General features: G+C 46.9%; 1 protein-coding gene across 1 annotated transcript; it reads left to right on the forward strand.

The window, feature by feature from the left end:
- Positions 1–1,961: 1,961 nt before the first annotated feature.
- Positions 1,962–15,276, forward strand: NEIL2 (nei like DNA glycosylase 2). The gene is made up of 5 exons (XM_053578748.1): positions 1,962–1,976; positions 4,001–4,140; positions 6,672–7,012; positions 12,902–13,098; positions 14,300–15,276. Exons 2-5 carry the CDS (start codon positions 4,003–4,005, stop codon positions 14,611–14,613), a joined length of 990 nt encoding a protein of 329 aa, XP_053434723.1. The 5' UTR covers positions 1,962–1,976; positions 4,001–4,002; the 3' UTR covers positions 14,614–15,276.
- The last annotated feature ends 795 nt before the right edge of the window (positions 15,277–16,071 follow it).

The following is a 16,071-nucleotide window of genomic DNA, read 5'->3' on the forward strand; positions in this document are numbered from 1 at the left end:
GGGGCGGCGCCTGTGGCTCAGTGAGTAGGGTGCTGGCCCCATATACCAAGGGTGGTGGGTTCAAACTGGCCCTGGCCAAACTGCAACAAAAAAATAGCCGGGCCTTGTGGCGGGCGCCTGTAGTCCCAGCTACTCAGGAGGCTGAGGCAAGAGAATCACCTAAGTCCAAGAGCTGGACGTTGCTGTGAGCTGTGATGCCATAGCACTCTACCAAGGACAACAAAGTGAGATTCTGTCTCTAAAAAAAATCAAAAGAATGTGGATGTACCTTCACAATAAAAATCAAAAACAGAAAAAAAAAAAGTGTTAAAGTGAAATGTCAGAGATATCAACTGTCAGACTTAGTACTTAAAGAAATCAGACATTTCATACCTAATAACCTAATGTGTAAGGAGCTCACAGCAGTATCTTGCAAATATCGTTTGCTCAATAAGCAATAGCTGTAATTATAAATGACAGAGCCAAGGTGGGAACTATTTGGTTTCTCAATAGCATAACCCCTAGGCCTCAGAAGAGCCCTTTTAGGTACCAGGCATTTTTTCTACCAGATGAGGCAAGGATTGGGGCTGTGGCTTCCCTCCCAGTCTGCAGGAAGGGGAGCTGGAGCTCCAGAACTACTGCAGGGGTGAGCCTTACCCCACCGCAGAAGACATCCTGGGGTGGGGATGCTATCCCTAAGGCCAGACTCCATGCCCCCAGACCTCTTCCCCTCTGCCTCTAGGAGCTCTCAACATGAAGAACCCTGGATACCCTGGGCCTTCCCAGCCTCCCTCTCACCCTCTGCCCCAGCTCCTTCAGTCGGGGGGGTGCCAGGGGAGACAGCATGCACCCTTTCTTCTCAAACAGCAGGACAGAGCCATGTGTCTAAGGACTGGTTGGGCTTGTTTCCCTATGCTGGTCAATCCCTGCCCAGGGCCCCTCAATTAGGGTCCATGGGGACTGCCATTCTGGACATTTCCTGAACGTCTGCTTGAACGGTTTCCCGAACTTCCCCCATGAGTTCCTGGAAAGAGTTGGCTCCTCATACTCCTTGGAGAACCAACATCAATAGAACATACTGTCTTTAGGTAGCCTAGTATTTTATCTCTTTTATGCTTAGAAATAAAAATTTAAGGGTGGCACTCGTAGCTCAAAGGGGTAGGGCGCCAGCCCCATATGCCGGAGGTGGTGGGTTCAAACCCATCCCCGGCCAAAAACTGCAAAAAAAAAAAAAAAAAAAATTTAATACACAAACATTTTAAGCAACATTTGCTTATAGTAAAAATTCAAATAATATTCAAAAGCAAAAAAAAACCACCATTAAAAAAAAATTCATAAGAATTTTGACAACCTAAGTCCTTCGGGCCAATGGAAAGGCCCTTCGACTGAACCACCTGCTCTTCCATTCAGCCACTCAGGACCTTTCTCAGAAACTATCTCCATGACACAATAAATGTTCCAAGAATGTTTTACTTCGGCTCCAATCCTAACCCTAACCTCTGTCCTTCCCCCACTCCAGCTTTTGCTGCCGACCCTCGGCCGCGGCCCCTCTTGCTGTAGTCACCTGTAGGGGGAGGCTCCACCCCCCCAAGGGAGGAGTCCATACCCCTCAGGCCTGACGCGAGCTAGCGCCCGGCCCTCTATCCGGGTGACGGGAGCCACACGTTGACCAATCAGGGGACAAGCCCCGCCTCCTGCGCACAGCCTCCTAGGCGGAGTCTGCGCCCTGACGCCAGCCCTAGGCTACAGCTTTACACGAAGGAGCCCAGAAGTCCCACCCCCAGAGGACGAGCCCCGCCTCCTGCGCTCAGCCTTGGGGGCGGTGTCTGCGCCCCGACTCCGCCCCCAAGCCCGAGTTCCCGTCAAGTCGGAGGAGGAGCCAAGACACCCGGCCTGGCTACTGGTGGGCTCCGCCTTCAGCCCTGAGAGCTGGGGACGCAGCTACGCGCAGGTGTTGGCTCTTGGTCCTCCCGGCATTTGTGCGCGGAGCTGAGCCGGTGAGTCCAGCCTCCACACCCTCTCCTCCCGTGGACCCGCGGCCTCATGGGCGGTGCAGTGGGGAGAGGAGGAGACCGGAGGGAACCAGGCCCTGCCTCCTGCTCTGCGGGGCGCTGACGCTCCCGGGTCCACGCAGCGCGGCCCCAGGCGGGTGCACTTTGTCCGCACGAAATTTTTTGGCGTGAAAACTCAAAGAACAAATAAGCGCCTCTTAAAGATATCCGCACTCCTAGTTGAATATTTTCTTTTTGCTTGTTTACCACAGTGCCTCCCCAGTTGGCTCTGGCAGGCCTCTGGTGACGTCAGTCTGGGCTCTGCGCTCCCAGAAAGTGTTGGGGAAAGCAGGCATTTTTTAGACTTTTTTTTTTTTTGCAGTTTCTGGCCAGGGCCGAGTTTGAACCCGCCACCTCTGGTATATGGGGCCAGCGCCTTACTCCTTTGAGCCACAGGCGCTGCCCTAGACTCTTGAGGAATGGTGTACCTTGAAAGAGGGGCCACGGTGATGACCCTCTAACTCTCCTTTACCAGGGAGCCCACTCTCCAGACTTTAACCCCCGTGTGGGGAGAGGCTCGGGAATGGGGGAGGTCCATGTCCCTTCCAGGCCTCTTCCGCTTCTCACCATTTAAGTCTATTGTAAGGGCAGCTTGCCTACTTGTCTAGCTCCATAAAAATACCCAAAAGAAACATGTGCATGTGTCGACTTGGTGCCTTTCGAAGGGAGGCATTTCCAGAAGCTTCCTCCCTAGGAGAGCATCAGAAAACAGAGAACTGGTTACCATCAGCTGTGTCTGGCACGTCTCCTTCCACCCATGCTGCTTTGTGGGGATTCCTTCTAAAGTGTCTTGAGAGGCTGATTAGGGGAAATGTCACCACAGTTCAGCCAGTCAGAGGCACCATCAAGTAAGGTGCACGTTTTTTAATGTGCTGCTAATGAAACTGTGAGAATGTATCCATTGTAAGAAGCATTCTCATGTCCGAGATTTAAAAAATATTTTTAAATGTGTTTTTTATTTTATTTATTTATTTGTTTTTTGGAGACAGTTTCCGTATGTCACCCTGGGTAGAATACTGTGGCATCACAGCTCACAGCAACCTCCAACTCTTGGGCTTATGCAATTCTGCCTCAGCCTCCCAAGTAGCTGGGACTATAGGTGCCTATCAGAACAACAATCTGTTTTTGGTTGCAGTTGTCATAGTTGTTTGGCAGGCCTGGGCCGGGTTCGAACCTGCCAGCCCCTGTATATATGCTCAATGCCCTAGCTGCTGAACTACAGGCACCGAGCCTAAATGTGTTTTTTAGAATCACTGAAATATCACCATGCCAGGTACCTAGTTTTTGTTTTTGTTTTTGTTTTTTTATTTTCACCATAACTTTATAGAATCTCATGCTGGTGTGAGAACAGATGGTTAGCAGTGTGCCTAGTCACCCAGGCACTCGAGACTGCCTTATACAGGTGTCTCTCAGTGGTCTGGGATGATGTGGGGCAGGGAAAGAAGGGGTCACAGGTAGGCCCCCATGGGAAACCACAGTTGTTTCTCAGTTATCAGGGGTAATTATTGGCAGGTAAGCTGCACCAGCATGGTTGGAGGGTCTGCACTTGTGATTCTGACGTCTGTCTGTGTTTGGTTATCTTGTGCGCTTCTCTCCTGTACGTGGGGCAGGCCCGGTCCACTTTGGGGTCTTTATGCCCCTTACAGTTGTCACCATGTTAAAGTGGATGGTCTCCCCTATATGACAGCTAGCATACTGTTGGTGTTCAGTATTTGCTGTGTGAAGAAAGGTCAGAGGGGTTTGGAAAGGGAGACGTCCTGCAAAGCTGGCCACACCCTGCTGCAGCTTGTCCTTCTCTGTGATCTGACTCCCCACCCCTGTCCAGGCTCCCTTTGGGGCCATATTTGCTCCCAAAGTTGGTGGCTTTAGAATCGCTGTAAAGAACGGCTGCTTGGGGCTTGGCACCTGTCAGAAGTGCATGAGAGGAAGAAAATGAGACAGTGGCCTCTTTTGTCCATTTCTGTTTGCAGGGATGCCCGAAGGGCCGGCTGTGAGGAAGTATCACTGTTTGGTATCCCCCTTTGTGGGCCAGCAGGTAGTCAAGACGGGGGGCAGCAGTAAGAAGTTCTGCCCTGCTGGCCTCCAGGCACTGTGGTTCCAGGACACCCAGGTGAGCATTCATCTCCTGTGGGTGGTGGACTGGCAGCTCCCCTGGAATCTGCCCCAGATGTGTCAGGCTGTCACTTCCCCCAGCCCAAGATACCCAAGCTGGGGCTCCAGCGAAGCTCAGCCCGAAGTGGGCATCACAGGCGATCTCAATTAGCAACACAACTGAAGCACCACCAGCTGGGTTGCGGAGTCCGGTCTAATGAGAAGAGGTGGCCTGGTGGTGGCCAGAGAGAGGTGGGAGGAGGAGCACTCCACGGAGTCTGGGTCTGATGAGAAGAGGTGTCCTGGCAGTGGCCAGAGAGAGGTGGGAGGAGGAGCACTCCACGGAGTCTGGGTCTGATGAGAAGAGGTGGCCTGGCAGTGGCCAGAGAGAGGTGGGAGGTGGAGCACTCCACGGCTGACTTGGAGGCATGAGCCATGAATGGAAAATTAACTGTTAAAGAAAAACAGATTGTGGAACTGATTGAAAAAATTGGTGCCATTGAGGAGGAACTAAGCAGGGTTACAGAGTTGTTGACCACTAATAAAAATGAATTTGTCTAGTGTAAACAAGACCTAAAAATAAGACACAGGAACTTGAAAGCACTTAAAAACATGTGTAAGAAATTAAATTACAACTTGTTAAAGAAGAATACATCACATCAGTTTTGGAAACTGCTTAGCACAGTTGAAGACACCATGAAAGATGTGTCTGGTCTCCATTCCAAACTGGATCAGAAGAAGGCAGTTGCTCAACACAGTGCAGAAGCTCAGTATATTTTTGGCAAAAACTTAAGTATTCTGTTTAGTTATATGGAAGAATGAATTAAGGATGGCGGCTCAAAACAAAAGGCCATGCTTAGAAGTTCACCAACCCTTGTTTGGTAATCTACTGTCTTCCGGTGTCTCTGCATTAGACAGCATTACCACAGTAGCACCTGGATCTCTCAGGTCTATTCCAGAAAATGTGTCTACTCATGTTTCTCAGATTCTGAAGATAATATTAAAAGAGCAATCACTAGTAGCAGAAAGTAAAACTGTGCAACAAGAATTGAATATTAGTATCTCTCTTAAAATATTTTTGAAGAATGACATTTGATAAATCTTGGAAATACAATGTTGAGTGTTTTGTCATCTTAAGCTTTGCTAGACACTAATAGACATTTCACTATGAGACGTATCACGGTGTTAATATTTTTAAAGACAAATTTCTCTACTGTTTTTTCTTCCCAGATTGATATCCAAATGTATATAACTAACATTTGAAACTTTTTTCACTCATATCTTGTAACATTAGGAGTGGGCAGTATTGTTGAGCTTTCTAATGAATAAAGGGCAGGCTTAGTACCACATAAAAAAAAAAAAAAAGAAGTGGGCATCACAGTCAACTGTGAAACTGTAAAGAAGACGTGTGCAAACTGGAGACCCCCACTGACAGGGTCAGCAAGGATTCTGTTCAGCTCGTCTAATGTGCACCTTGGACTGGGAGCCACGTTTGAGCCTGTGTGGCCAGCCATGGGGAGGGAAGGAAGGAGAGCCTCCGATGTAGGTTCAAATCCACTTACATTTGCCCCTGAGCAGGAGTCAGAATCCCTTCAAGGGGCTCTTTGTGGTCTGACCCCTGCCTTCATCTCCAGCCTACTTTTCCTGCCCCAAATCTATCTCTAACAGTCTTTCAGCTGATGGTTTGGACCTGCTACTCCCCTGCTTGGGCAGGTCTTCCCTTTTCTCCAAACTCTGCCCCCATCATTGTCCCCTCAGTTTACCATGGTAATTCCTAGTCTGTATTCCGGCTTCCGTTTAGCTATCGTGTCTTCAGAAGCCTGCTTCATATCAGGGTAGAGACTCTACTTCTGTGCTTCCTGCCCTCAGAGCCTTATTGCTGAACTGTCTAGCCCCTGAGTATAGGCAACGGATGAACAGTATCCTCAGCACTTAGCTGTGTTCCTGGCACAAAGGAGGCCCAGAGAAATATTTGCAGAATAACTCAGTGAGTTTAGCTCTGTGAGATTAAGCAAGTTACTTAATCTCTTAGCTCTAGTTTAGATTCCCACTTCTCTTATTGCTGTTATTTTTATAAAGTCCAATTTTGCTGGCTGAAAGAGTAGCGAAGGGTACTGGTTTTTGCAAAATATTGCTTTAGCTGCTGTCACTGTGTGTGTGCACACATGCTTATTATTTCTAGCATAGAAATATATATTATGAATTAAGTGGAAGAGTGACAACTTGTATTTATTTCTTAGCTAATCCGTGAGAAGTTGGAGCCAATTCCACTCAGGTATTCTAGGGTAGCTCTGCTATCTAGAACAATTCTATTTCATCGTTAACTAATTGTTCCATTTCCTTTCAATGACTCAGAAAACCATGCACTAACTTCTCACACCACTGGAGTAAAAGAGTAAAATTTGGGCCCCAAATTTTCCCAATTTCCCACTTGGGAAAACTTCATGGGAGAGGCAAGAAGGATGAAATTTGCAGTAGGACAAGTGCCTGCATACTCCTCATCCCCTTTCTGGATCTTTAAGGCTTAGATCCATGTTCATTTTTTCCTAGGTCCATGGAAAGAAATTATACCTTAGATTTGATCCAGATGAAGAAGTGGAGCCCCCTGGTGACAACAACCCACTGCCAGAGAATCCACGAAAAGGAGCACAGAGGAAAGAGGCCTGGGGGCCTGGCAGACAGGGGACCTGTGATGGGGCCTTACATTCTACAGAGCTTGTTGCTCCCCAGGGAGGTGATGGCGCCGGCTGTTTGAGAGGAGACCCGCATGCAGAAGGACCTGAGAGGTGGCTGCAGATCCGTTTTGGTTTGTTTGGCAGTGTTCGGGTGAACGAGTTCTCTAGAGCAAAGAAAGCCAACAAGAAAGGTGATTGGAAGGATCCTATTCCAAGGTAACCGTGTGGCCATCTGGGTCTTTGTAGGATCTAAAGCGTTCCTATCGGCCCTAGGCTAGTGTTAATCAACCTTTTTTATGTCATAGCACACTTGAACCTATAGTTAAACTTCCACAGCACACTCTTAAATTACGTTGATCAAAAAACAGAGTAAAAAGACTATACTTACTGTGCTTTGAACGTCTTTTAAAAATAATTAATGGTCTTGGAAAATTCTTGCAGCACAGCTAAGATCCTCTCACAGCACACGAGTGTGGCATGGCACACCAGTTGAAAAACACTGCCTTAGACTGTGGGCAGGATTGGGCACCCAGGGGTAGCTTGGAGAAGGGGAGAATTTTCCCCACCGATGTGGAACTTTAGTATGGAAGGTGTCTGAAGAACATTTTATGGCTTGAGTAGTATGTCCTCAATTTAGGGACAAGATTTTACCAGTTGTTAATCTATAATTTTTTTTTTTTGGCAGTTTTTGGCTGGGCCTGGGCCCGAACCCAACACCTCCAGCACATGGGGCCGGCGCCCTACTCCTTTGAGCCACAAGCACCACCCTAATCTATAAATATTTTTAACAATATTTTATGTATCAACTCTGTTTAGGGTCATTTTCTTAGTGTCAATTCCCAGAGGAGTAAGTAATGGTTGATGAGAATGAATATTGTTACCCTGCACCTTCTTAAGGCCTTTCAGAAGTGCTAGCTTAGCTGAATTCTTTCTAACTTTGAGTGTGGGTATACCCTTTACCAATCTGTTGAGTCTTCCTGATATGTGTTGCCAACTTTGTTTCAAGTCTATCCTGTGTCCTCTGACAATGTCTGTGGTGGTTTTCAGTGTTGACACTGTTCAGTTTGCCAACTCCTTAGTTTTTTTGCAGTTCTAGGTGTTTTTACATTTAGTTTTCACTTATTTTAGGTTTGTTTCTTATAAGCAGCTTCATTGACTCTGTCTTTTTAAACTCAAACTGAACCTCTTTGTTTTGAAATGTAACAATTATGATACTTGGATTTTTCCATTCATTGTACTTTCTGTTGATTTATGAAGTTTCTTTTGTTTTTTCATCCTCGTTGATTTTTTTTTTTTCTTGAGACAGAGTCTCACTGTGTTGCTCTTGGTAGAATGCTGTGGCTTCACAGCTCACAGCAACCTCAAACTCTTGGGCTTAAGCGATTCTCTTGCCTCAGCCTCCTAGTAGCTGGGACTACAGGTGCTCGCCACAATACCCGGCTATTTTTTTGTTGTAGTTGTCGTTGTTTAGCAGGCCTGGGCTGGGTTCGAACCCACCAGCTCCTGTGTGTGTGGCTGGTGCCCTAGCCGCTGAGCTACAGGTGCCAAGCCTCATCCTCATGGATTTGGACCTGTTGGTATTCATCCTAGTTCTCTTGGTAATTGCCTTACCTTTAAATAAAAACTGTAGTTTTTCTTTTAATAACTGTCCAATTTTTAATAATATCAAAATTAATAACTTCTTTATCATTAAAACTTTTTTTGCTCACTCTCCCCACCTCTGTGATGAGTCCTTTAAGATATTTATGCATGCTGCTTCTTTTCTCTGCCAAATCCACCCAACTCTTGAGTTTGCTGAGCTAGTTTAGAATATCAGTTCTGGGTGGCGCCTGTGGCTCAAGGAATAGAGTGCCGGCCATGCACCGGGGGTGGCAGGTTCAAGCCCGGCCCCAGCCAAAACTGAAAAAAAAAAAAAAGAATATTAGTCCTATGAGTACATGTAATATAATTAAATTAATATTAAATACACATAATATAATTAATTTAATATTAAATGCATATTAAACAGGTAACTTTGTTTCAAGAATTCTTTTCTAGCCCTGTGTTGTGGTGGCACCTGTAGTCCCTGCTACTCAGGATGCTGAGGCAAGATGGCGGCTTAAAGCACAAGAGTTTGAGGTTGCTGTGAGCTGTGATGCCACAGCACTGTACACAGGGGGACAAAGTGACACACTGTCTCAAAAAAAAAAAAAGAATTCTTTCCTTTCCAATACAAAGAAATGAAAGAAATGATGAATGTTTGCGTTGATGATCCTAATTACTGTTTTAGTCATTACATACTGTGAATATATATCAAAAATCACTTTGACCCTGTAAATATATACAGTTATTATGTTTCAAAAAAGAAAGGGAAAAAAACCTAACTGCAAGATGATTGGTCGGTGATGCTTTCAGAGAAAGATTTTTATTGAAAGGGGGAAATGGAGTCCTCAGGGTTAAATAAAAAAAACTCTTGATTGGCTAGTCTGGTGGCTCAGGCCTGTGATCCTAGGCAGAATGAGGGCTTGAGGCCAGGAGTTTGAGACTAACCTGAACGAGAGGGATACCCCGTTCCTACTAAATAGAAAAAATTGGCCAGATGTGGTGGCAGGCACATGTAGTCCCAGGTACTCAGGAGGCTGAGGCAAGAGGATCACTTGAGCCCAGGAGTTTGAGGTTGCTGTGAGATAGGCTTATGCCATGGGCCTCTAGCTTGGTCAGAGTCTGTCTCAAAAAAAACAAAAACAAACCAATAAATAAGTAAATAAATAAATACCTTTGTCTTCCCTAACCTCCCTGAGTGCGCCCATAGTTTACTATGGCATACATGTAATGTCTTTTTCCCAAACAAACTTCATTTTCTTGAGAAGAAAAGAAAACCAAAGAAAGAATTCTTTCCTAACGCTTGCACTGGAGTTCATAGTTGCACTGTCATCATCCCAGCCCATTTAGATCTCACACTACATGTTATACATGTCATAAACCCAGTGCTGTTAATAAGTTTTCATCCAAGAAGTTGTTACTGCATGAAGAAGGTCGGGCCACCTGTGATTGTCCAGCCAATATGTAGAGACAGGATTGGGTCCACCCAGCTTTATTGTCAGAAGGCCAGCATTCCTGGGAACAGTGAGAGTAGCCTCTCAAATCTGTTCTGCCTCAGTTACAATTTTTGTAGTTTTCATAATGGGATGTAAGGAAACAAACCTAGAAATTTTTTTTTTTTATTGTTGTTTGGGATTCATTGAGAGTACAAAGAATGAGGTTGTGCTGATTGCATTTGTTATATAAAGTACCTCTTATAATTGTGTCCCACCCCTAAGAGGTGTGCATACACCATGATCCCCCATCCCCCTCCCACTTCCTCTCTCTCCCCGCTCCCTCATTCCCCTACCCTCCACCATATATTAGCTCATCTGCTGCCTTCATGTTAGAATTGAGTACGTTGGATTCTTGCTTCTCCATTCTTGTGATGCTTTACTAAGAAGAATGTGTTCCACCTCCATCCAGGTTAATACAAAAGATGTAAAGCCTCCATCTCTTTTAATGGCTGAATAGTATTCCATGGTATAAATATATCACAGCTTGTTAGTCCATTCCTGGGTTGGTGGGCAATTAGGTTGTTTCCACATTTTGGTAATTGTAAATCGAGCTGCCATAAACAGTCTAGTGCAAATGTCCTTATGGTAAAATGATTTTTTTTTCCTTTTGGGTAGATGCCCAGTAATGGGATTGCAGGATTAAATGGAAGGTCTAATTTGAGTTCTTTGAGGATTCTCCATAGTTTCTTCCAAAAAAAGTTGTATTAGTTTGCAGTCTCACCAGTAGTGTAAAGTGTTCCCTCTCTCCACATCCACACCAGCATCTGCAGCTTTGAGAGTTTGTGATGCGGGCCATTCTCACTGGGGTTAGGTGATATCTCTGGGTGGTTTTGATTTGCATTTCTCTGATGATCAGGGATGATGAGCAGTTTTTCATGTTTGTTAGCCATTTGTCTATCTTCTTCAAACCTAGAAAATTTTCACTTTATCTAAAAGAATCATTAAAGAAAACATAAAGATAACCTTTACTTTAACAATGTAAAGTACTTAAATAACATATTAATAACCCTTACTCTAACAATATAACATCACTTACTCTCTAAGTGTTATATCTCCCCCAAAGTCTTTTGAGGTAAACATCCTCACAATCATGGAGGAACCTTACCTAGATGAACATGGAGGTATGCGGGGTAGACTAGGGTAAGCAGGTCGGCTGTACTGATGTGGGGAGGGCTGTGAGCTAAGCAGGCCGGCTGTACTGATGTGGGGAAGGCTGTGAGCTAAGCAGGCCGGCTGTACTGATGTGGGGAAGGCTGTGAGCTAAGCAGGCCGGCTGTACTGATGTGGGGAAGGCTGTGAGCTAAGCAGGCCGGCTGTACTGATGTGGGGAAGGCTGTGAGCTAAGCAGGCCGGCTGTACTGATGTGGGGAAGGCTGTGAGCTAAGCAGGCCGGCTGTACCGATGTGGGGAAGGCTGTGAGCTAAGCAGGCCGGCTGTACTGATGTGGGGAAGGCTGTGAGCTAAGCAGGCTGGCTGTACTGATGTGGGGAAGGCTGTGAGCTAAGCAGGCCGGCTGTACTGATGTGGGGAAGGCTGTGAGCTAAGCAGGCTGGCTGTACTGATGTGGGGAAGGCTGTGAGCTAAGCAGGCCGGCTGTACTGATGTGGGGAAGGCTGTGAGCTAAGCAGGCCGGCTGTACTGATGTGGGGAAGGCTGTGAGCTAAGCAGGCCGGCTGTACTGATGTGGGGAAGGCTGTGAGCTAAGCAGGTCAGCTGTACGGCTTCAGCACAGCTTCTCAGACCCATCTTGTAGGCAGCTTTTCCGGCTTCATGCTCTCCTGTTTTGAGATCCCTGCTGAGTGAATTTCCACTGGGTGTGCATTTTCTCTTGAGTAATGATGTCAGATGTGACGCAAAGATGTCCTTCTGAGTCCCTGCTTAGTGACAGTTGCCCTGCTCCTTCTACGTGTGAGTGCGGCTGAGGCCACATGTGTAGCCCAGGGTTCCTTCTCTGTCAGGTGCTCAGCCCAGCTCCTGTCTGATGATCTTCCCTTACAAAGTAGCTTGTTATTTCTTTATCAAAGTTTGCAAGGTTTCTGCTCTGTCCTTGGCAATCAGAAAGCTCGTGGGGGTATGTGTGGTGGTGTCTTTTTTTGATAAATGTTACCCAGGCCCTGATGTAGTGGCTGCTAAGCCTCTGTTCCCTCTTTTCTACCTGATAAACCCTGTTTTATTCAAGTTACCACACCTCTTGGACTGTAGACTTTTCTTTTTTTTCCCCCACATTTCCTTCTTTAAACATGTATTGTTATCATGTATGTGTATTTTTTTTTTTTAAAAAAGTCTTACTTTGGGCGGCGCCTGTGGCTCAGTGAGTAGGGTGCCGGCCCCATATGCCGAGGGTGGCGGGTTCAAACCCAGCCCCGGCCAAACTGCAACAAAAAATAGCCGGGTGTTGTGGCGAGTGCCTGTAGTCCCAGCTGCTCGGGAGGCTGAGGCAAGAGAATCGCGTAAGCCCAAGAGTTAGAGGTTGCTGTGAGCCGTGTGACGCCACGGCACTCTACCCGAGGGCGGTACAGTGAGACTCTGTCTCTACAAAAAAAAAAAAAGTCTTACTTTGTCACCCTTGGTAGAGTGCTGTGGCATCACAGCTCACAGCAACCTCTAACTCTTGGGCCTCTTTCCTCAGCCTCCCGAGTAGCTGGGTCTACAGGTGCCCACCACAATGCCTGGCTATTTTTAGAGACCATGTCTCACTCTTGCTCAGGCTGGTCTCAAAGCTGTGAACTCAGGGCAGTCCACCTCCCAGGGTGCTAAGATTGCAGGCGTGAGCCACCATGCCCGGCCCCACAAAGCCTATTTTATATTAAAGTTGAATATCATGTAATTTATTAAATACTGAACTGAAAATGAAAGAAGGAATGGTTGTATGAGTAAAGTATGGCTTCTACTGAATGCATATCACTTTTGTACCACCATAAAGTCAAAAAATAGTAAGTGGAACCGTCCTAAGTCACAGACCCTATGTCTGATCTGACTACGTGCATATTGTGGTAACGTGCACCTGTGATCTGTTCTTTCTGCTCAGGTTGGTCCTGCATTTTGGTGGTGGTGGCTTCCTGGTATTTTACAACTGTCAGATGTCTTGGAGCTCTTCCCCCATGGTTGAACACACCTGTGACATCTTGTCTGATAAGTTCCATCGAGAACAAGCTTTGGAAGCCTTGGGCCAGGCCCGGCCTGTCTGCTATACACTGTTGGACCAGAGATACTTCTCAGGGTTAGGTAAGATTGATGGGGCAGGAACAAACCCAATAGAGTTGCTTCGTGGAAAAGTCACTGTTCTGATAGTCCCAAGACCTGAGACCCAGCCCAGCTGTGCCAGTACTCTTGGTCTTGAGGTGACCACATAATGTCCTTGGCTTCCCTTCCCTTGTTTTTAAACTGAGGGGGTTGGATCAGGCAGTTCCTGACTTCTGTCTTTGGCTTCAGAGTTCGGCACCCTGATTGCATTAACAGTTGTGAGCTTCCCACAGCCTTGTTGAAGGGCCATGTGTTGTGTGTACCCAAGGAGGTGTCCAGCACGTGGGAGATGCTTGACCAGTGTCTGCTAGGAACCTAATGTTGTGCAGTTTGCTGACAGAGGAGTGCTCATCTGCTGGTGGGTGCTGCTTTTGGGCAGATGGAGTTTCCTGTTGGTCAAAGCACGGATAAGACTTAATTAACATCAGATTCCTATAAGGCTTGATAGAAAGGGCAGTTTCCCTCTCTGCTCAGGTGGCCTGAGCAATGAAACTGTGAGCATTCTGAGGTGGGGAGAAGAGCTACTGGGCTCAGCGTCTGTAGCACAGTGGTTACGGCACCAGCCACGTACACCAAAGTTGGTGGGTTCGAACCTGGCCCAGGCCAGCTAAAAAACAATGACAACTGCAATGAAAAATAGCTGGGCATTGTGGCAGGCGCCTGTAGTTCCAGCTACTTGGGAGGCTGAGGCAAGAGAATCACTTAAGCCCAAGAGTTTGAGGTTACTGTGAGCTGCGATGCCATGGCACTTTATTGAGGGTGACATAGTGAGACTCTGTCTCAAAAAAAAACAGGTAAGCTGTTGCCTTATAGACAAGGAAGGGGAAGCTTGAAGAGGCCGAGGAGCCATCCAAAGAGATGGAAAGAATCTGGTGGTTGGGCAGGGATTTAAGTCCAGACAGTCTGGTGCCTGAGCCATGTTTGATCTCCTCTTTGCTGTGATATGGGTCATGCTTGAGTTTTATTTCATCTTAGTAAATGTCCAAACCCATTCTATAGACAGGGAAGTAGCCTTAGATTGCCGACTTGTCCAGGACCCCCAGGCTGAGGCAGAGCTGACTCTGGCCTTCCTCCCATCCCTGCTGCCATCATACTGGCGTGGCTTGGCTTACTTGTTGATGGCTTCATATGGCAGGTGCCCCGTTTCCTTCCCTTATCCTCTCTCTGTTTTTTTTTTTTTCAGGGAACATCATTAAGAATGAAGCCTTATACAGAGCTGGGATCCACCCGCTGGCTCTTGGTTCGCTCCTGAGTCCTTCGTATCTCAAGGCTCTGGTGGACCACGTGGTAGAGTTCAGTACAGGCTGGCTTCAGGGCAAGTTCCAAGGCAAACCCCAGCACACACAGATCTACCAGAAAGAACAGTGCCCTGCTGGGCACCAGGTCCTGAGGGAGGCGCTCGGGCCCCCTGGCGGGTTCCAGAGACTCACCTGGTGGTGCCCGCATTGCCAGCCCCAGTTGTCCCCTGAGAAGCTGGAGCAATCCCAGCTCTCCTAAGGCGTTCAGGACCGTCTTCAGGGAATCCTGCCTTCTGGGGACTTGATGCCTGAGTGTGCAGAGAGGAGGGTGTGGGCGGGGAGCAGCGGGCAGGGTGGGCTGGGGCATCAGTATTATCCATATTCATCTCTCTGGAGTGGAGTCTGAGCAGAGTTCTCAGAAGATTAGATGTTTTCCTTTTCCAGTTGTTAATTTTTCCTGCCCAATTCTGCCGTTGTGCAGGATGAGAAGAACCATGACCCCAGGTAAGGGAAAAAGCTCCTGTGACAGGACAGTGACAACGAGAGCCTGTGGGAGAATGCCTTGCTTCCAACAGTGCTTTGCAGATGTTGTGTTTTGTTTCTGAAACTCCGAGGAATAGGAAAGTAGGGTTTTCTTTCCTTGTTCCCCCTCAGATCCACTGATGAAAGTTCAGCTCCTGCCTGGCTGCTCCCGCTGGGACAGAGGCACCAAGGGGCAGAGAGCTGGCTACCTTCCTGGTGTAACCAGTGGCCTTTATAGAAAAATGACTTGTTTAGTCCTTAAGCTGATATATTTGTGACTCTTAATATGTTGAACAATTCAGAATTCAAGGGTTGTAGGGAAACACCCCTCATGTTGTTGGCAACTGCTAGTTGACACTAGTACAGAGACTTGAAAATAAAGGTTTTTGTTATTTTCTGTTGTTGTTCATCTTTCTTTGACCTGTAAATAACAGCTGTTTGGGAGGGTGGCCTCCCAGGGCTTGCTGGGTTAGCCTGAGGAATCTATTTAAAAGGAGCAGGGGCTGGAGGGGAAAACACAGCTGCCCCTAACCGAGGTAGGCCGGTGGGATAAGCAGAGATGAACTTCTCCTCTACCGCCTCTGGCACAGAGGAGACAGATTTGTGAGAGAGAAATTGAGAAGCACTGGCTGACTGAGGACAATGGCTCAGGCCTGTAATCCCAGCACTTTTGTGAGGCCTAGAGGGGAGGATTTCAAGCCTAGACGTTTAAGACCAACCTTGATAATATTATAAGACCACATTTACACAAAAAAAAAAATTTTTTTTTTTAATTATCCAGGGATAGTATAGTAGTCTGTAGTCCTAGCCATTCAGGAGGCTGAGCTGGGAGGATCACTTGAGTCCGGGAGTTTGAGGCTGCAGTGAGCTGGGACTGTGCCACTGCACTCCAGGTTGGGCAACAGAGTGAGCTGTGTCTCTAAAAAAGATTTTATAAAAAAAGAAAGGAAATAGTGGCCAGTGTTTCTGGCTTTCCTTTACTCTCTGTCTTAAATTATTCGGAGTAGTCAGCAGTGAGGAAAATCACTTTATGGGAGACTGATCCTCTCTGTCATAGTCAGCGGGGACCAAGTGCCGCCCTCCACACTGAGCACTCACTACTTACTCCTGCACACAGACTGCAGAACCACTCCTGAAGATAGGTGCTCTGTCCTTCCTTCACCTGAACTCTGGACAGGTTAAGGAACTTTCTTAA

Source organism: Nycticebus coucang, chromosome 24 (genome assembly GCF_027406575.1).
Source record: "Nycticebus coucang isolate mNycCou1 chromosome 24, mNycCou1.pri, whole genome shotgun sequence".
Lineage (NCBI taxonomy): Eukaryota > Metazoa > Chordata > Mammalia > Primates > Lorisidae > Nycticebus > Nycticebus coucang.